The sequence below is a fragment of the Salmo salar genome, chromosome ssa02 (genome assembly GCF_905237065.1).
Source record: "Salmo salar chromosome ssa02, Ssal_v3.1, whole genome shotgun sequence".
NCBI lineage: Eukaryota > Metazoa > Chordata > Actinopteri > Salmoniformes > Salmonidae > Salmo > Salmo salar.
The window spans coordinates 31271470-31292916 of NC_059443.1; the positions used below are offsets into that span (position 1 = coordinate 31271470).

General features: G+C 42.6%; 1 protein-coding gene across 7 annotated transcripts in view; it reads left to right on the plus strand.

Moving 5' to 3' along the window:
* Positions 1–21447, plus strand: part of LOC106579857 (protein cordon-bleu) — a 78231-nt gene that overhangs the window by 41611 nt on the left and 15173 nt on the right. For 5 of the 7 annotated variants that reach the window (XM_014160227.2, XM_045702198.1, XM_045702195.1 and 2 more), the window contains 3 exons: positions 29–106; positions 4442–4621; positions 20075–20663. In XM_014160227.2, coding sequence (XP_014015702.2) covers positions 29–106; positions 4442–4621; positions 20075–20663 — 847 coding nt within the window. The remainder of the gene's footprint in view (positions 1–28; positions 107–4441; positions 4622–20074; positions 20664–21447) is intronic. The other 2 variants (XM_045702204.1, XM_045702206.1) reach the window with 1 other exon arrangement.

A 21447-nucleotide genomic window follows, 5' to 3' on the forward strand; every position in this document is an offset into this window, starting at 1 on the left:
TGCATGTTAGACGTACATTCCATTTCAGACTGAAGAACAGTCGCCTACTATGGACATGGATGGTCTTGATAATAATATTATTCAAAATACTGAAAAGCACTACAATGTAAGTACTACTAACCCTCCTCTGAAATGTCTGGGTGTGGTAATTGACATCTTGCATTATATTTTCTTTCAATACTCAAATCTCATTCAATAAGTGCAGTCTCATTCATTTAGCAGGAAGATAAATTATGCTTTTGAGTTCTATTCTCTTGTAGATGTTCCAAAACCCACCACCTTGTAACAGATAGCGTTTTATGCCCCACAAAAATGAAAACACATGAGCTCAACTTTGGTTTTCTTTTCAGTAGGGTTGCAAAATTCCCATAACATTCCCAAAATCCCAAGTTTTTCCAGAAATCATGGTTGTACAATTCCAAGTATCGGTTGGGAATAAGCAGGAAATCCAGAACTCTCCAACAAGGATTTCTGGAAAACCTAGGAATTTTGGGAAAGCTACCATTATTTTGCAACCCTACTTTTCAGCCTGTGCCTCCTCCTCTCGATATAGCTGATTGTCTGTTCTGCTCATGTACCACTAGAGGGCAGACTTGACAAGCTGATCCCACGTCTTCAGATTCCCCTCAGTCAATTACAGTACCTTGATGGATTTAAAGTTTCTGCAGCAAGTCAACCTGAAATAAATGAAAGCCTTGAATTATTGCTTAATCTTTGATCAGCTTTACTCAGTGACACACACAATGTATTTAATAGTACGTTTGTAATACAATAGTAGTTATAGCAGTAGGGTCGGTTTCTTGGGAATAGTTTCTACTCCATCGTGGAGTTCTTTGTATGTGGTGTGCATGTGTGCTAAAACATTATTATATTAGAGCAAACATTGAACAGGCTACCTGTTTGGAAGGTAATTTAATCAGTTTTATACAATTACAGAGGAATCTATTACAGGCAGCTATCTGGGATACACCTCAAATCAATATGGGTATTTTATTGGATTTCCCATAAGACCTTGGTGGATCTCTCCTGCTCATTTGAGTCAAGCCCCAGGGCGTGCACGCACACACACACACACACACACCCTCTGTATCCTTAGTGATTATGTTACATCATCATACTATACCTGGCTACATTTATTCTGATATCTGGATACCATTATTAGCTGAACAGATGGGAAGATTTGTTGAGGACTGTTCATAACACAGACTGAAGTAGAACAGAATTGCATCTATGATGCAGTGTACAGTCCTTCATTGGACAAACTGATGGACCAATATGTTGAAGACTGTGTACATTGTGTATGATCTAAAGGAATGAAAACGACATTGCTTTGCTTGTGAGACACAGTTCTAGAGATGCTAAGGCATGCCAGAAATGATCCTGTCTGTTTTTTGGTTTTTTTTTTTTTGTACAGAATGAAACTATTTCAGATCACATTTTGTCCTTGGAGAGGACAATAAGGGTGTGTTGCTGCCTCTAAATCATCATAGATGGCCATGCTCGGTTCTATCTGTCTCTAGTCTTGGCAGTGAGTACTCCACTTACAATGCATTTCCACCTTGGATATGCATGAGTGATAGGCATTGTGGTTAGCTTTCAGATTTCCTCCAGCATGGAATTACAGCTGTTCAGGTGAACTTTTCCCAAACTTTAATGACAAAGAAAGACCCAATAGCTTTTTTGGCTCTGGTCTGTAAATTATTTAAGGTTATATAACGTATACTACGCATTCATGGTAATTCCCTGCATGGAACATTCCGTTCCAACAGCTGAGTACAACAACAGCACGGATCCCAATTCAAAGTTACCGTAGTCTCTCCCTAAATTTAGAACGTGTGTTTGTGTTGGTCTTTCATAATTGAACATGCAGTGGATGTACTGAGGGACTCTCAGACAGCCGGGATATTAACAGTTCAGCCACACTCCTCCCTCAAATACACAGGCATTGAGCATGTTGCTCTACCAAGGAGAGGAGTTAACGTTGAGATCCTACTACTACTCAGGATATCCAGTAAGCCTCCCTATCTAAAAACATTGACCCCTAGTGGTCTGAATATTGACTTTGATCTCAGGCCCTTCTTATGAACAATTCTCTCTTTTATGAACAAGTCGTATAAATGCATATATTTTTTCTACAGCTTATCAGAGTACACCCAGTATGTTCCCCCTGTTGATGATGATGCTTATTATGCATTAAGGTTGAACCAACATATTACATGTAAAAAATACAAATGAAATCGGAAACAATTAAATATGTGAAATTGAATTAAACAATAATGTATGTTGATGCTAATATTGGGTGCAATATTCAATTATGTTTGCATATGATAACAATAGCCTAATATATTTAATATACCATAAACTATTGTTTTTTAACAGTTTCACTCAATTCATTCTAATTAATTTATTCATTATGACACACCCCTCACTATTGTCATTGGTTGCACTGTTTGTCTACATAACTTGGTTCAAGTATTCATGACATTACTCTGAAGAAGGCACAGTGATGCCGAAACGTTGGTGATTTACCCAATAAACTACTGGGAGTTTATATATGGAGTGTGCGACTCTCTTTATTTTTGTAGTTTATAGTTTATTCGCCGTTAGTCAGCACCTCCACACAAAATAATTTTTCTGGGTGTGCGCCAGCTCGTGTTTTTTATTGGTCTTTCATAATTGAACATGCAGTGGATGTACTGGGGGACTCTCAGAGAGACGGAATATTAACGGTTTAGCCACTCTCACTTTCATGTGAGAAGGTCGCCATGAACACATTAGCGCAGTGTGAAAAGTTCATCAGGGGAGGAGAGGGTTGGCTGCTGGCCAAGAATCACTCCCCAGTCCCTGCTGAACGCTGTCTGATTTCTAAAAATGCATTTCAGGCCCTTTCTCTCTCGTGGCATGGGATCAACCGGCAGAAGATTGAGGCTTTGGATTTACTGGAATATTTGCATATACATACTGTACATGTACAGTAGCCTATATATAGGCAGCATCCAATAGAAGGGAATAGAGTAAAGCTGACTAATGCACTGTGTAAAGTATGCCATGTCATCTATCCTTGGGATGCAATTATGCCCATGTATAAATCATGTGGTCCTCTGTAGCTCAGTTGGTAGAGCATGGTGCTTGCTATGCTAGAATTGTGGGTTTGATTCCTGGGACCAGCCATACATAAAATGTATGCATGCATGACTGTAAGTCTCTTTGGATAAAAGCTTCTGCTAGATGTTATATTATTTAGTCAGGAAGATCTAGTAGGTGGGAGAGGCACGTGTCATAAGAGAAGATCACAGGATGTGAAGGTCATAAAGATGAATGGTGTCGACTTAGCTGATCCAGGCTCTGTTCTTAGAGCGGGGCAGCAGTAAATCTACTGCAGGATTCTAAGACTCCAGCTAGGCTTTTGTTACATACATATTTTTCTCTTTGCTCTACATTACTGTATAGTAGCTCAGTCTGCTTTTCCAAGCTTATGCAATATGCAAGCATTTGGCAACTCACATCTCCCTCAAAGCCACACTGACTCTCCTTAGTAGACTAGACTAGTTTGATTGCGCTTGCCTGGTGTAATGGAACCAATGAAATAGTTCAAACCCTGCCCGCCTGGCACTCCAGGCAGGCTCAATCAAATGATGAAAAATATTTGAAAGAAAACAAATACCAGATCTGTTTGTGCTGTCTTGCCAACTCCTTTTTATGATCACTTGCCACGACATTGACTGTAGGAGTTGGAAAGGCAGTGCAAACAGATCCGGGACCAGGCTAAGTTTCAGATGCTTAGGAAAGCCTTTGATCGTCCCCCATTGCTCAGCAGCATCCCTCTCAGACAGACAGATGGTGTATTAGCGAGGCGAAGTAGCTGCAGAATGGTAATAAAGCTGACTGCAGCTGTCACAACTGTCACAAAGCATCCTGATTCAGCAGGGATCTGAGAGCCTCCTCTTGCAGACTAGACTGTTGTTTCTTGGAGACAGACCCAACCCTAAGTTTTGCATTAGCTTAATGTACCACTGCAATAACAGGCCATGATGAAGATATGCAGATATTTTACATGCAGTCCTTGGCCCTTGTTAGTCGGAGTCCCAAATGGCACCCTATTCTCTATATAGTATTATGTGTCCTTGTCAAAAGTAGTGCACAACATAGGGAATAGGGTGCCACTTGGGACACAGCATTAGTGAATAAAGGGCATGACCCATGCTCACCCTTCAGGACTGGCCCTTGACATTTCCACTGTCCACCATATCAACCTGTGATTTTGGTTTCTGAGACCATTTAGAATTATCTGACCTTTAAATGCCACTCAGTTCATATGTATCTCTGTTCCGTGTGTTTATAATTGTGTGTGTGTGTACTCACACATCTGTTTGTGTGAATGTGTCACATTATCTGTCTGTGTGCCATTATTATTATGTTCTCTCTCTACCTCCTCCTCCAGGGCCTGTCCACTGTGTCCATCGTACCCTGTGTGGAGGCTCGACCCAGCACCCTGGGCCAGTCCCAGTCCGTCATGAACATCTCCAGGATGTCCCCCAGGATAGAGCTTAAGAAGAGGCGGGCCCCCCCGGCCCCGGCCCCCACACCCTGCCAGGGCTGCTACACACTGGAGGCCTACCAGGTGAGAGGGCAACACACACATACACACACACACACTTCAGGTCATGGTGACCTGTGTTTAGATCAACTATTGCAACATTGGCTAAACATTTCCTCTAATCTCCTTGTGTTGTTTGTGGATCTAATAGCAATAGTAGTAGTGTTATTTCTCTTCTCGTGGTGTTGTTGTGGGGAATGTTGTTTTTTCACCATGTTTTGTTGGCTCTAATGGGCTTCTCTCCTCCTGTTGGAGCAAATGGGGTTTGTCTGGAACTGTGTGTTGTGGTCATAGTGACCGTTACTAACAGGAACACACTGCTTAATCTGTGAAATGGATTACATTCTAAATGCCACCCTATTCCCTATATAGTGAGCTACTTTTTAGCAGGGTCTATAGTGCACTATTTTTAACCAGAGCACTATGTAGGGAATAGGGTGCCATTTGGACACCGACTCCTGTTGAGAAGCACAAGGTGTCCACACAGTATTCTGTGTACTACTCACGCTGTTCTTCCAATCAGGATTTAATTTGGGTTTGTTGTTGTGGCTTCCAGTTTTTTTTTCTCTCCGCTGTCTGTTGTTATTATACCCTTTTATAGCGACAATTGATAACCTTTCAGACAATTAAATAAAGTGCCGCATCAGAAGCATTCAGTATTGTTTCCCTGATGACAATAAACGTAGCTGATTGATTTGCTGTTGTGTTGTTTTTATGCAGTCTTTTATGGTAGGGTAGCTAGATGTTTTCTTTTTACTAAATGTCTTGGTAAATCATGGTATTTAATGAACTTTAACATACTTTTTTAGGGTAGAGTGGTCTGCACGTAGGCAGCAGGCAGCAGCAGGCAGCCAGCAGGCAGCCAGCAGGCAGCCAGGTTGCATGCAGGCAGCTCGAGATTATTTGATTGACAAGTAAAATGCCTGTTCAGTGGTGCATCGAAGCTATCTCGAAGGTTTTCGTGTTGGCATTTAAAAAGCCATAGCGTTACCGTTACAGACAAACAAACATGCTGTAGCCGAGGTGCTTTCAAGGCGCCACATTCCATATGTCTGAAAAGGGTATTAGACACTGTTCAGAAACACCACACTGATGACGTCTTTATCAGTCCGTTCACCCAGAGATAAGCAACACTAGCTGTGCCGTGACTCGCTAGCACGAATGAGACAAAGCGTTGTGTTTGGAAAATGGCTGGCTGCATGTTGAGACACATGGCACATGGGCCTGATGTACCCTTTTGTGAGGGTTAGACAAGGACAGAGAGATCAGATGAGGACAGAGTGCCTGAGGGATGGGATGGCTGCGCTTAGGTCTCCTTTCCATGAGCCTGAGCTACTGGTAGGATGGCTAGTGTTGTAGTGATCACAATCTGTTCCCCTACGGTATGACTACACTCTGTATAGCAAAAGGTGCTATATAGAACCTAAAAGGGTTATTTGGCTGTACCCATAGGAGAACATTTTGAAGAACCCTTTTTGGTTCCAGGTAGAATCCTTTTGGTTCCAAAAAGGGTTCTCCCAGGTCATATTCTTATGGAACCAAAAAGGGTTCTCCCTGAAACCAAAAAGAATCCTTTTGGAACCCTTTTTTCTAAGAATGTTAAGCGGGGAATTACCAGGGACCTCACGATACGATATTATCACGATGCTTAAGTGCCGATACGATATGTAATGCGACTCTAACGATTCTATATGTATTGCAATTCAGTACTGTAATTTTAGATCAAATCATTGTTCCAAATATAATGCTCACCATATGTCTGCTGCAGAGGGACAAGAGAGAGCCATGAGAAAACAAGTGTTGATCAGTCATGGAAATAAAGGTGCTGAAAACAAATTGGCTTCCTATTTAAAAAGAAGATGGAGAACAAGCTATGGAGGAAAAATACTGGAGAGTTGGTGCAGGTACAGACAACTAGCGCAAAAATAATATTAAGATATTGTCAATATGATATATCGTCAAAAATAACATTTGATTGGTAACTGTATCAATCCCCCCTCCCATCACTAGTTATGACCCTCTATTGATCTCAGTACAGTATCAATTTACAATCAATAGTCAAGCCCAAGGCCTTATTCAATCAAATAGCTAACTGGGTTTATCTGGGGTCAAGGCATTTTCTTCAATTTGGTACTGTATACATCTAATATATTGTGCTGAAGGAGTGTTTAAAGCCTTTATTAGGCAATTAGCTGACATTATGATTTGGACAGGAGTAGGCTAACATGCTGACGAGACGGCACATGCACGTGTGCGACATTGCGCGCATGTTGATTTTGTCCACCAACACTAGACGCGATCAGGACATGCAGGTTGAAATATCAAAACAAACTCAGAACCAACTACATTAATTTGGGGACAGGTCGAAAAGCATTAAACATTGATGTTAATTTAGCTAGCTAGCTAATTTGTCCTTGGATATAAACGTTAGGTTGTTATTTTACCTGAAATGCACAAGGTCCTCTACTCTGACAATTAATCCACAGATAAAAGGGTAAAAGTGTGTTTCTAGTAATCTCTCCTCCTTCAGGCTTCTTCTTCTTCTTTGGACTTTATATGGCGGTTGGCAACCAACTTTAATGTGCATTACCACCACCAACTGGATTGGAGTATTGACCTCAGTTCATCTTTCAATCACCCACGTGGGTATATGCTACTAAAAACCAATGAGGAGATGACACGTGGGTATATGCTCCTAAAAACCAATGAGGAGATGGGAGAGGCGGGACTTGCAGCACATCACGCGTCACAAATAGAACCAAGTTTTATTTTAGCGCCTGGCTACGCATACACCAATTGGGGCGGCAGCGTAGCCTAGTGGTTAGAGTGTTGGACTAGTAACTGAAAGGTTGCAAGATCAAATCCCCAATCTGACAAGGTACAAATCTGTCATTATGCCCCTGAACAAGGCAGTTAACCCACTGTTCATTGGCCTAGGCCGTTGTGAGGGATGTGGTCAGCATGTAAGAGGTCATGTTTAGAATGCCTTTTGTGACATGGCCTAGCCTGCCGTCCTGAGCTTTCCGCTTCAGGGTTCGGTAATAGGTTTTACGCAGGCAGGCACACTTGTGTAAGCCTGTTTGGCATGCTGGAAAGGTAACATCAGACTCAGGCTTATGCAACAGTAGTCTCTAGTGACAGACAGACTGTTAACATAAACGCTGGTTTTGGTTCTGAGATTGCAGTAGTAATGCAGCAGTGGATGAGGTGTGTTTTGGTGGCACAATATCAAATATGTATAAGTGGGGTGTCGTGTTTCCAGAGGCAGACAGGCATGAAATCAGCTTGACAGGCTCTTTATGCCAATGTTACTGTACATAGTCAGAGCACAGGTGAGGTTGAGGGTTCAACAAATGAGACAAAAGTTTGCTGTAAATTTTTTTGTATAATTTCAAAAAGTATCTCTTGGATGAGATAACATTAGTGAACTCAGAAGACCACTGAAAGGGAAGGGGGTTAGGTAGGTTACAATAGTGATTGGTCTAAGAGACTTGGAGCCTACTGTAGGAACACAGTGTTGTACCTGATCATTATAGTCAGTACACGCTCAACACATTTGTAATAGACATATATGGTTCCATTTTTGGGGGCTTCAATCTGCTCACTCCAGGGTAGATTTGCAAAATTCCAGTAACTTTCCAAAATAGCCAGGTTTTCCAGAAATCCTAGTTGGAGAATTCTAGATTCCTTGCTCCTTTTTTCCCCCTGATGCTGGGAATCTTCCAACCAGGATTTCTGGGAAACCTGGGAATCTTGGGAAAGTTACCAGAATTTTCCAATCATACTCTAAGGAGTGTTATTCTTCTCTGAATCTCAGTAGTTGACCTGATCTGTTCTCAAGTATTTAAATCAACGGTACACATGTCATGGAGCCTACTGAATATCCTCTGTTTTTCTCTGCAGCATGGCTCCTAGTGATGTTGATGTATCGACTCCTGGCTCTGCTTTCAGGGTGGACCTGCCAAGCAGCCCCTGAGTAGTACAGTCTGAGGCAGCATCCCTATTGGTCCTGGTCAAAAGTAGTGCACAATATAAGGAATAGGGTACCATTTGGGACGTAACCTCAGACTCCATCCCATCAAGGGGATAGCTGGCAGCACAGGCTAAGTGTGATTGATTGAGATGGCTAGCGTTACCTGCATAAACCATTCCTTAGGGAGATGTCATAATCTGAACCAAGAGGGGTTTAGCCTTTCATAGCAATACGTCATTGGCTTTTTGTACTGCAGCGATTTTAATCCACTTTAATGTAGCCTACCGTTTTAATCTGTTTTAGCAAGATACAAGTTGTCTGTTTACAATCTTGCAAAGTTTGGATATTTCTTCATTGGGCTGATGGTACCATTCTCAGTAATAGTTGTGGTCCTTTTATTTTTATTTTTAAATTGAATTTGTGGGGAAACCTCATGACGGTTTTAATCAGTAGTGTTTTAAAATGTTCCACATTCTATAAGGTAACACTTTTTGAAGGTCACACATGATGCCTTTAAGAGGAAGCTTGTGATCTGAGTCATATGTTTGCAATCCCTCAGTTAGGCCTACATGATTGCTACCCAAGTAAACCATGTGGCTGCAGAACACTTTGAGTTAGAGTGAGAATGGTTGGTGCGGAAGCCTTAACTTACTCAACGCCTCTCTGAATTGGACTATTCAAGTGGCCTACCTTGGTTTTTCAGCCCATCTGCTGACAACCTCCATTCCCTTTTTAAATTATATTCTATCACTTAAGGCCATGCAGTTTATTTAGGTTGTCTTGTTTCACTTCATGCAAACTTGCTAGTGTATGTATGAGTGGTTAGGCAACACTGTGGATCTCTGCTGTGGAACAGTGTGATTTAAAATAAGTGGGAAACAGAAGCATGGGCAGCTCTAATAGTTTTGAGTGCAGATTTAGGGTGTATCCCATATGGCACCCCATTCCCTATATATTACACTACTTTTGACCAGAGCCCTGGTCAAAAGTAGGGCACTATATAGAGAAGTCTTTCCCAAACCTGGTTCTCGAGTACCCCCAACAGTACACATTTTTATTGTAACCCTGGACAAGCACACCGGATTCAACTTGTCAAATAATCATCAAGACCTCAATGAGTTGAATGAAGTGTGTTTGTCCAGGGCTACAATGAAAAAGTGTACTGTTGGGGACACTCAAGGACCAGGGTTGGGAAACACTGATATAGGGTTCCATTTAGGAGTCTCTCTATCATGCTCCTTTCCTCTTTCCTAAGGAAGAACACGTTGTGTTCTCAGGAACAAAGGAAGAGGCCCCTAATGCCAAAACAAACAGCCCACTGGAACTGTGTAGTCTACCATCTCTCTGTGTGTGTGTGTGTGTGTGTGTGTGTGTGTGTGTGTGTGTGTGTGTGTGTGTGTCAATCTAATGAAGTAGTGGTGGCGTCTTCTCACAGAAATGTTGTGGGGAATGTTGTTTTTTTCACCATGTTATGTTTTTATTTATTTCTTTATTTTATTTCACCTTTATTTAACCAGGTAGGCAAGTTGAGAACAAGTTCTCATTTACAATTGCGACCTGGCCAAGATAAAGCAAAGCAGTTCGACAACATACAAAAACAGAGTTACACATGGAGTAAAACAACATACAATCAATGATGCAGTAGAAAAAAAAGAAAAAAAAAGAAGATTATGTACAATGTGAGCAAATGATGTGAGATAAGGGAGGTAAAGGCAAAAAAATGCCATGGTGGCAAAGTAAATAAAGTATAGCAAGAAAAACACTGGAATGGTAGATTTGTAGTTTGAAGAAGTTCAGAGATAAAATATAAATAATATGGTGCAAAGGAGCAAAATAAATAAATACAGTAGGGGAAGAGGTAGTAGTTTGGGCTAAATTATAGATGGGCTATGTACAGATGCAGTGATCTGTGAGCTGCTCTGACAGCTGGTGCTTAAAGCTAGTGAGGTAGATAAGTGTTTCCAGTTTCAGAGATTTTTGTAGTTCGTTCCAGTCATTGGCAGCAGAGAACTGGAAGGAGAGACGACCAAAGGAGGAGTTGGCTTTAGGGGTGACCAGAGAGATATACCTGCTGGAGCGCGTGCTACAGGTGGGTGCTGCTATGGTGACCAGTGAGCGGAGATAAGGGGGGACTTTACCTAGCAGGGTCTTGTAGATGACCTGGAGCCAATGTGTTTGGCGACGATTATGAAGCGAAGGCCAGCCAACGAGAGCGTACAGGTCGCAGTGGTGGGTAGTATATGGGGCTTTGGTGACAAAACGGATGGCACTGTGATAGACTGCATCCAGCTTGTTGAGTAGGGTATTGGAAGCTATTTTGTAAATGACATCGCCGAAGTCGAGGATTGGTAGGATGGTCAGTTTTACGAGGGTATGTTTGGCAGCATGAGTGAAGGATGCTTTGTTGCGAAATAGGAAGCCGATTCGAGATTTCACTTTGGATTGGAGATGATTGATGTGAGTCTGGAAGGAGAGTTTACAGTCTAACCAGACACCTAGGTATTTGTAGTTGTCCACATATTCTAAGTTAGAACCGTCCAGAGAAGTGATGCTGGACAGGCGGGCAGGTGCAGGCAGCGATCGGTTGAAGAGCATGCATTTAGTTTTACTTGTATTTAGGAGCAGTTGGAGACCACGGAAGGAGAGTTGAATGGCATTGAAGCTCGTCTGGAGGGTTGTTAACACAGTGTCCAAAGAAGGGCCAGAAGTGTACAGAATGGTGTCGTCTGCGTAGAGGTGGATCAGAGATTCACCAGCAGCAAGAGCGACATCATTTATGTATACAGAGAAAAGAGTTGGCCCAAGAATTGAACCCTGTGGTACCCCCATAGAGACTGCCAGAGGTCCAGACAGTAGGCCCTCCAATTTGACACACTGAACTCTGTCAGAGAAGTAGTTGGTGAACCAGGCGACGCAATCGTTTGAGAAACCAAGGCTACTGAGTCTGCCGATGAGGATGTGGTGATTAACAGAGTCAAAAGCTTTGGCCAGGTCAATGAATACGGCAGCACAGTATTGTTTCTTATCGATGGCGGTTACGATGTCGTTTAGGACCTTGAGCGTGGCTGAGGTGCACCCATGACCAGCTCTGAAACCAGATTGCATAGCGGAGAGGGTGCGGTGGGATTCGAAATGGTCGGTAATCTGTTTGTTAACTTGGCTTTCGAAGACCTTAGAAAGGCAGGGTAGGATGGATATAGGTCTGTAGCAATTTGGGTCAAGAGTGTCACCTCCTTTGAAGAGGGGGATGACAGCAGCTGCTTTCCAATCTATGGGAATCTCAGACGACACGAAAGAGAGGTTGAACAGGCTAGTAATAGGGGTTGCAATAATTTCGGCAGATCATTTTAGAAAGAAAGGGTCCAGATTGTCAAGCCCAGCTGATTTGTAGAGGTCCAGATTTTGCAGCTCTTTCAGAACATCAGCTGAATGGATTTGGGAGAAGGAGAAATGGGGGAGGCTTGGGCGAGTAGCTGTGGGGGGTGCAGTGCTGTTGAATGGAGTAGGGGTAGTTAGGTGGAAAGCATGGCCAGCCGTAGAAAAATGCTTGTTGAAATTCTCAATTATAGTGGGCTTATCGGTGGTGACAGAGTTTCCTATCCTCAGTGCAGTGGGCAGTTGGGAGGAGGTGTTCTTATTCTCCATGGACTTTACAATGTCCCAGAACTTTTTAGAGTTGGAGTTGCACGAAGCGAATTTCTGTTTGAAAAAGCTAGCCTTGGCGTTTCTAACTGCCTGTGTGTATTGGTTTCTAACTTCCCTAAAAAGTTGCATATCGCGGGGGCAGTTCGATGCTAATGCAGAACGCCACAGGATATTTTTGTGTTGGTTAAGGGCAGTCAGGTCTGGGAGAACCAAGGGCTATATCTGTTCCTGGTTCTAAATTTCTTGAAAGGGGCATGCTTATTTAAGATGGAGAGGAAGGCATTTTTAAAAAATAACCAGGCATCCTCTACTGACGGGATGAGGTCAATATCCTTCCAGGATACCAGGGCCAGGTCGATTAGAAAGGCTTGCTCGTTGAAATGTTTCAGGGAGTGTTTGACAGTGATGAGTGGAGGTCGTTTGACCGCTGACCCATTACGGGTGCAGGCAATGAGGCAGTGATCGCTGAGATCTTGGTTGAAAACAGCAGAGGTGTATTTAGAGGGCACGTTGGTTAGGATGATATCTATGAGGGTGCCAGTGTTTGCGGCTTTGGGGTTGTACCAGGTGGGTTCATTAATAATTTGTGTGAGATTGAGGGCATCAAGCTTGGATTGTAGGATGGCTGGGGTGTTAAGCATGTCCCAGTTTAGGTCACCTAGTAGCACGAGCTCTGAAGATAGATGGGGGCAATCAGTTCACATATGGTGTCCAGAGCACAACTAGGGGCCGAGGGGGGTCTATAGCAGGCGGCAACGGTGAGAGACTTGTTTTTGGAGAGGTGGATTTTTAAAAGTAGAAGTTCAAATTGTTTGGGTACAGACCTGGATAGCAGGACAGAACTCTGCAGGCTATCTCTGCAGTAGATTGCAACACCGCCCCCCTTTGGTCGTTCTATCTTGTCTGAAAACGTTGTAGTTAGGGATGAAGATTTCAGAGTTTTTGGTGGAGTTCCTAAGCCAAGATTCAGACACAGCTAGGACATCCGGGTTGGCAGAGTGTGCTAAAGCAGTGAATAAAACAAACTTAGGGAGGAGGCTTCTAATGTTAACATGCATGAAACCAAGGTTATTACGGTTACAGAAGTCATCAAAAGAGAGCGCCTGGGGAGTAGGAGTGGAGCCAGGCACTGCAGGGCCTGGATTCACCTCTACATCCCCAGAGGAGCAGAGAAGAATAAGTATGAGGGTACGGCTAAAAGCTATAAGAATTGGTCGTCTGTGACGTCCAGAATAGAGAGAAAAAGGAGCAGGTTTCTGGGGGCGATAAAATAGCTTCAAGGTATAATGTACAGACAAAGTTATGGTGGGATGTGAGTACAGAGGAGGTAAACCTAGGCATTTAGTGATTATGAGAGAGATATTGTCTCTAGAAACATCATTGAAACCAGAAGATATCATAGCATGTGTGGGTGGAGGAACTGAGAGGTTGGATAAGGTATAATGAGCAGGGCTAGAGGCTCTACAGTGAAATAAGCCAATAAACACTAACCAGAACAGCAATGGAGAAGGCATATTGACATTAAGGAGAGGCATGCTTAGCCGAGTGATCAAAGGGTCCAGTGAGATTCAGACAGCTAGCCGGGCCATAGGTAGCAAGCTGGTGGAAGATGGGAGGGAGGTCTGTTTTTAGCCACCTCGTGCGTTTCCGTCTGTGGGTTAGTGGGGTTCCGTGTGGAAGGGGGGACCAGTCCAAGTTGGCAAAATAGTTAGTTATAGTGGCCCAAGAAAAGTGTCCGATAGACCTATTCAGATCGCAGCCGAAAAGACAGCTAACGATTAGCGGGCCGCAGATGGGCGATCAGGTTACGTCGCGACGGAGGGGACAGTTGGATAACTCCCTCGGGCAGATAACGTCGGTGGTCCAGTCGTGAAGACCCGATGGGGCTCCGCATCGGCAGTAAAACGGGTCAGGATAGGTGAGTTGTAGCCCAGGAGACACTTCAGCTGGCTAGCTCGGGAATAGCCCAGGAGTGGCTGACGGAACTCTTCAGCTGGCTAGCTCCGTAATAATGTGTGTTAATTCCGTGACCGACGTTGCCAATAGTCACTCAGGTAGCAGCTAGTTAGCTGCAAGATCCAGGTGTAAATGTCCAGAGCCTGCGGTAGAAATCGGGGAAAGGAGAGAGAATAGGTCCGGTATGCTCTGGTCTGAGTCGCGCTGTACAAAAACTGGCGATAGCTTTTCGAGCTAATGGATAGCTGAGGACAGCTAACCGTGGCTAGCTGAACTTCAACGTTAGCCAGTGAAAATGGCTAACCTCTTGCTAGCTTCTGTTGTGGAATTCAGATGAGGTAAATAATACTTTATTTTTTAAATTGGTGAGGTGGGTTGCAGGAGAGTGCTTTGAGGTTGAGTTTAGAATAAAAAAAAATATATATATATATTAAAAGATAAGTGAAGAAAAAAATATGTAAATATATATATACACGGGACACGACAAGAGGAGGGTAGAGGACGTCTGAACTGCTACGCCATCTTGGATGAAAGATGTTGGCTCTAATGAGCTTCTCTCCTCCTGTTGGAGATAATGGGGCTTGTTTGGAGCTGTGTTTTGTGTTTATGTTCACATTTAAATCATTATTTCCAAATCACAGTCAAGTTTTTGAAATAATTGTTTTGTACCTAAAAGAATGACAAAAAACCTAGGCGTTGTTGTGGTTTTATGTTGGAATGTAATCTTAACCTTAGCAGACAAAGTCATATCCAGCACTGATAAAGATGATATAATGGAATATTTTCACTACAGTTGGCAGAGTAGTCCACACTTCATCTACAGTCATACATTGGTTCTCTATTTGAAGTGGACTTATGCCATGAGCACTGATCTACTTTTACTTTCAAATTGGTGTATGTGTGTGCACGTACTTACAGATGTGCGCGCGCGCATGTGTGTGTGTGTAAGCAAGCGTGCACATTTTTCTGTGTGTGTGTGTGTGGTCTGACCATAAAGAGCCTCTAAATTCACTGTGCCAGCTCTGGAGTGGTGTGCTGTGTTGAGTAATTCAAAAGCTGGAGCTTTGGCAGCCAGGGGACTGAGCCTGCATCCTCCTATTCACTTAATAGTGTGCTACTTTTGACCAGGGCCCATAGTGCTCTAGTCTAACGTAGTGCACTATGGGTCCCATTTGGGACATAGACCAAGTCAACCATTAAGGAGTGAGCTAGCATTCCTGCAGGATTAGGGGGTAGAAAAGCTATAGAAATATTTGACTGAATGATCGCATTGAGTGGCAGCACATCAGTGTATAGTAAATGTGATTTGATGCAGTCTGTGATATAGAGTTAGTAGAGATGGGTTGTGCAAGTGGTAGGTAGGCAAGTCTGACTGGGTGAGAGAGTGCACAGCAGTTTGGGCATGGCTCATGGAAAATCACCTCAGGCTTGAAATTGCGATGAAAGTAGCAACAAGCCATAAAAAAGGATTTGTCAAAACTTTTTATTTTTTATTCCTTGAATGTGGTTGAAGTAAGTCAGAATGTCCTTTTTTATTTTTATATTCTAAGAAAAGACATGTGGTGTTTCTCTGGGATTGAGTCATTGTGGTTACAGCACTGTGTTACTTACCGCCCGCCACCTTGCACTTCTTTACAGAGGTAGAGTTGCGTAAACTCCCTGAACTGTGTATGCACCTCCACCAACTCCACCATCACACCACCGTTCATACTTGTCAGTCTCTGGCATACCATAGCATGTGGGGCAAAGTTGAGGCTGTAATGGAGGACTGACTGGGATATGAAGATGGATGTGCATGTGTGTACGTATGTGTGCATGACCATGTGGGTGCACGTGTGTGACTGATTGGCTGCTCTTCAGAGTGAAAGACAATACTGTGCTGCAGAACGAAGCGACAGCGTCTTCTCAGACTAATCATGCCATTCTCTATGAATGATCCATACTACTGTTGTATTGGAGTGTAAACATATCAGGGGAATTGATTGTGTTGCTCAGCTATGGATTACGGTTTAAAGTGACTGAGTGGTCCACTCTGGGATTTAGAGGAGCCAACTTAAGTCTGGGGAACATGTACATTAGATTGGCCAAACGGAGACCAAAGCTTCCCTTGCTTAGTATATTTAATAACCCTGCATGGCAATGGTTTAGCTCCCGTCTAAATCTGATATATATGTTGGAAGCATAACGACAGCAATATAAACCATTTGCACGCACACTTTAGAGAGTGGTGAATATTTCTCATTGGACCATACGTTTACTGGATAGTTTTGAGACAGTGAGTTGTGTCAGGTCAACTTTGTGAATCTAATGGAGCATGTAAGATGAGGGAGCATGGGGAGTTACAGTCTGTCAGTGGTAGAGTGAATAGTTATACCAGGGTAATGGCTGTCTGTCTCTGCCATGAAGATAGAGGGCTCTGGATGACTACTTTAAAATGGATATAGCCCTCAATGGGGCTGCCCATGCTGTCACAGAGGATGCCATTTGCACGGATAGAACGTGTGCTGTCTTTCCACATCTATGGTCTCTGTAGTGGAGGCCTGGCTCATTGAGTTCATAAACAGCTCACCAGTTGACATACGGAGAGATGACAGTAGTAGTACAGACGGTTTGTAGCAGGGGGAACATTTGTTGAAGATATAAGGAGGTGTTGACCCATTTTAATTAGGGCTGGGAATTGCCAGGGACGTCATGATACGTTATTATCACGATACGTAGGTGCCGATACGATATGTATTGCAATTCTCACTGTGGTGGCAGAATTTATCACAACATCATGATTCTATAATATTGCAATTTGATATTGCGAATTGATGTTCCAAACATATTGTTCACTATATGTCTGCTGCAGAGAGACGAGAGAGCATGAGAAAATGTTTTTATCAGTCATGGAAATAAAATAGCTGAAAACATGTTGACTCACTATTTAAAAAGAAGATGGAGAGCAAGCTATAGGATGAAAAATACCGGAGTTTTGGCGCAGGTACAGCCGACTAGCTAACGCTACCTAGCAAAAAATATAATATATATATATATATATATACACTACTGTTCAAAAGTTTGGGTTTACTTAGAAATATCCTTGTTTTTGAAAGAAAAGCACATTTTTTTGTCCATTAAAATAACATCAAATTGATCAGAAATACAGTGTAGACATTGCTAATGTTGTAAATTACTATTGTAGCTGGAAACATCTGATTTTTAATGGAATATCTACATAGGCGTACAGAGGCCCATTATCAGCAACCATCACTTCTGCGTTCCAATGGCACATTGTGTTAGCTAATCCAAGTTTATCATTTTAAACGGCTTTTTGATCATTAAAAAACCATTTTGCAATTATGTTAGCACAGCTGAAAACTGTTGTTCGGATTAAAGAAGCAATAAAACTGGCCTTCTTTAGATTAGGTGAGTATCTGGAGCATCAGCATTTGTGGGTTCGATTACAGGCTCAAAATGTCCAGAAACAAATAACTTTATTCTGAAACTTGTCAGTCTATTCTTGTTTTGAGAAATGAAGGCTATTCCATGCGAGAAATTGCCAAGAAACTGAAGACCTCATACAACGCTGTATACTACTCCCTTCACAGAACAGTGCAAACTGGCTCTAACCAGAATAGAAAGAGGAGTGGGAGGCCCCGGTGCACAACTGAGCAAGAGGACAAGTACATTAGAGTGTCTAGTTTGAGAAACAGACGCCTCACAAGTCCTCAACTGGCAGCTTCATTAAATAGTACCCGCAAAACACCAGTCTCAACATTAACAGTGAAGGGGCGACTCCAGGATGCTGGCCTTCTAGGCATATTGGTGTGGCTGGCTTCCGGGTTAAGTGGGGCATTGTGTCCAGCAGCAATGTAGCTTGGTTGGGTTTTGTGTCTCGGAGGATGCACGGCTCATGACCTTCGCCTCTCCCGAGTCCGTATGGGAGTTGCAGCAATGAGACAAGACTGTAACCACCAATTGGATACCACAAAATTTGTGAGAAAAAGGGCTAAAAAATGTATGTAATGTATTGGATTTGTCCCAAACATAACATTTTGTATTCAAGGGAAAAGGTTAATGACTATTTTAGTATTGAAGTTTTAATGTTGCTTTTCCACATTTTTTGAAGTATTACTTTATTGCCTTGTTGAAATCAGGATGCATGTTATGAAATATTTGTATTCTGTACTGGCTTCCTTCTTTTCAACCTGTCAATTAGATTAGTATTGTGGAGTAACTACAATGTTGTTTATCCATCCTCAGTTTTCTCCTATCACAACTATTTTGAGATGAGGCTTATGCGCCCAAACTCACACAACACCTTTTTTGAAAACTTTAGGTCACACACAACATTACGGTCAAATAGGATTCACGGGCAACAAAGAAAACACCAGGTAAAAAAAACCTCTGGGTCATGTTCGATTCTGATCTATATTTCGAATCACACATTAAGAATGTGACCAAAATAGCTTTTTACCACCTGAGGAACATTGCCAAAGGTGCGGCCGTTTCTATCTCAGGCTGATACAGAGAGACTCATCCATACTTTTGTTACAAGCAGGCTTGACTACTGTAATGCTCTCCTGTCTGGACTGGCCAAGAAAGTCACTGGTCAACTGCAAAACATACAGAATGCTGCAACATGGGTACTGCCCAAGACCAGACGGAGAGCACACATTACACCGGTTTTAAAGTCTCTGCACTGGCTGCCTCTGAGTTTTAGAATTCATTTTAATATTCTTCTATTGGTTTTTTAAATCAATCCATGATTGTGCACCCCAATACATGTCAGACATGCTTTTAAGTTATGTACCCAGTAGGTCCCTCAGGTCCTCTGGCACTGGCCTTTTAACTATCCCAAAGCCGAGGACCAAGAGGCATGGAGAGGCAGCCTTTAGTTACTATGCCCCCAGCCTCTGGAATAGCCTGATAGAGAACATGAGGTGGGCCGAAACTGTGGACATATTTAAAAGAGATTTTAAAACACACCTTTTCCTTAGGATGCTTTTTTAGTGTTTCAGTTTTTATTGTTCTTTAGTTTCTATCCACTTATGTTTGTTGTGTAGTAAATATATTTTTTTATTTTCATTTTTTTTTTTTAATGTTTTTTCCTGTGAAGCGCCCTGCGTTGCATTCATGTCTGAAATGTGCTATATAAATAAGCTTGATTTGATTTGATTCCCATGAAAAGATTTGAAGTGGCCACCAAACATGTTTGAAAGTGTTTTTATGTCCATGCCTTCAGGATCAGAGGATATGTTGATATTAAATGAGTCACACATTGTTTTGTTGTATAAGGAAGCAATAATATGTAACCTTTTGGCGACCTGACCAAATTGACATAGAAATGTTAGTTATGTCATTGTCATTGAAAGCAAGTCTAACAAGCAGTTGATCTGTTCTATGTGCTCTATTTCTATGCTTCCCATTCTTAAGTTTTGTTTTTGCGTCTTTTACTTTTGGTTTTGTACACCAGCTTCAAACTGCTGGAAATACAATATTTTTGGTTATGGGGAAAGATATTTCACAACGGTTTAGATAGTATAATGATTGCCTGTTTTGTAACAGAAATTGAAATTAGGTGAACTATTAGAATTTTAGCAACCAGGAAATGGCGGCGAGATTTTGCGTGGTGCACCTTTTTAATAATGATAATGAGCAGTGATGATGTCCAAGAATAAATTATTTATAGGGTATATTGTCACTGCTAGGGGGAGTTGTTAAGGCCAAGACTCATTACTCTCTCTCTCTCTCTCTCTCTCTCTCTCTCTCTCTCTCTCTCTCTCTCTCTCTCTCAATTTTGCAATTCAATTTGCTTTATTGGCATGACGTAACAATGTACATTTTGCCAAAGCTTACTTTGGATATTTACAATCTCTCTCTCTCTCTCTCGTCTCTCTCTCTCTCTCTCTCTCTCTCAGGTGGCTCCTGACTCAGAGAGTACACTGAGGAAGAGGAAGGCCCCGGCACCCCCTCCTACTCCCGCTACCTCTGTCACCCCAGCTCCTAGCACCCCAGCACCTCACACCTCTGTCCAGATGGCCCCCTCTCCCTCCCCAGCCCCCAGCTCACCTACCCCCAGCCTGCCTGCGGAGGAGGACTCTGGCTCTGAGCTGAGCAATGGGTCTGTCTACAGCAGTAGCAGTAGTGGGGTTGCCGCCGGCACCTCTGTCGCTGACACCTCAATGGCCGATTCTGATTCCGCCTCCAGCAGGGCTGATGTGTCCAAGCCCGGCCCTGATTCCACCCCCAGCAGCATTGCTGCCATGGCTGACTCCTCCCGAGACTCCGCCCCCAGCAAGGTTGACACCGGCCCCAGGAGCAAGACTATGGTCAATGTCGCCCCTACCAGCAAGGTTGAAAAGGTTGACTCCGCCCCCAGCAGCAGCACTGACAAGGCCAAGCCCACCCCCGACTCGTCCCGCAGCACCACACCGGAGGAGACCAGAGGAGAGTCTGCTCTTGGCCTGAAACTAGACGAGACAGAGAACAACAGACACAGTGCCATGGGTCAGTATCATCAGTACACATATAGTCAATGTAAAGAGGCCGATTGAGTTCTCTCCCGTCAACCCGCAGGCTGTTCCGGTCACAGTGTTCAGAGGTAAATGAAGGGACAGAACGTGCTTAGCACCACGTTGAGCACTAACTCACAAAATGTTTGTCATAGCAGTCATATCGACAACTTCCGGTGCAATTGCAGAGCGCCAAATTCAAATTAAATTACTATTAATATTTAACTTTCATGAAATCACAAGTGCAATACATCAAAATAAAGCTTAACTTGTTGTTAAACAGCCATCACTAACATTGAGTGGCTGCTGCCAACATACTGACTCAACTCAAGCCACTTTAATAATGGGAAAGTTGATGTAATCAATTTATCACTTGCCACTTTATATTATTTATATTAGATAATGTTTACATAACCTACATTATTCATCTCATATGTATATACTGTACGCCATACCATCCACTACATCTTGCCATCTTGATGTATCACTAGCCACTTTAAACAATGCCACTTTATATAATGTTTTCATAACCTACATAACTCATCTCATATGTATATACTGTAATCTAAACCATCTACTGCATCTTGCCATCCTGATGTAATGTATCACTAGCCACCTTAAACAATGCTGCTTTATATGTTTTCATACCCTACAATACTCATCTCATATGTATATACTGTACTCCATACCATCCCATACATCTTGCCTATGCCGTTCGGCCATCACTCATTTATATATTTTTATGTACATATTCGTATTCATTCCTTTACACTTGTGTG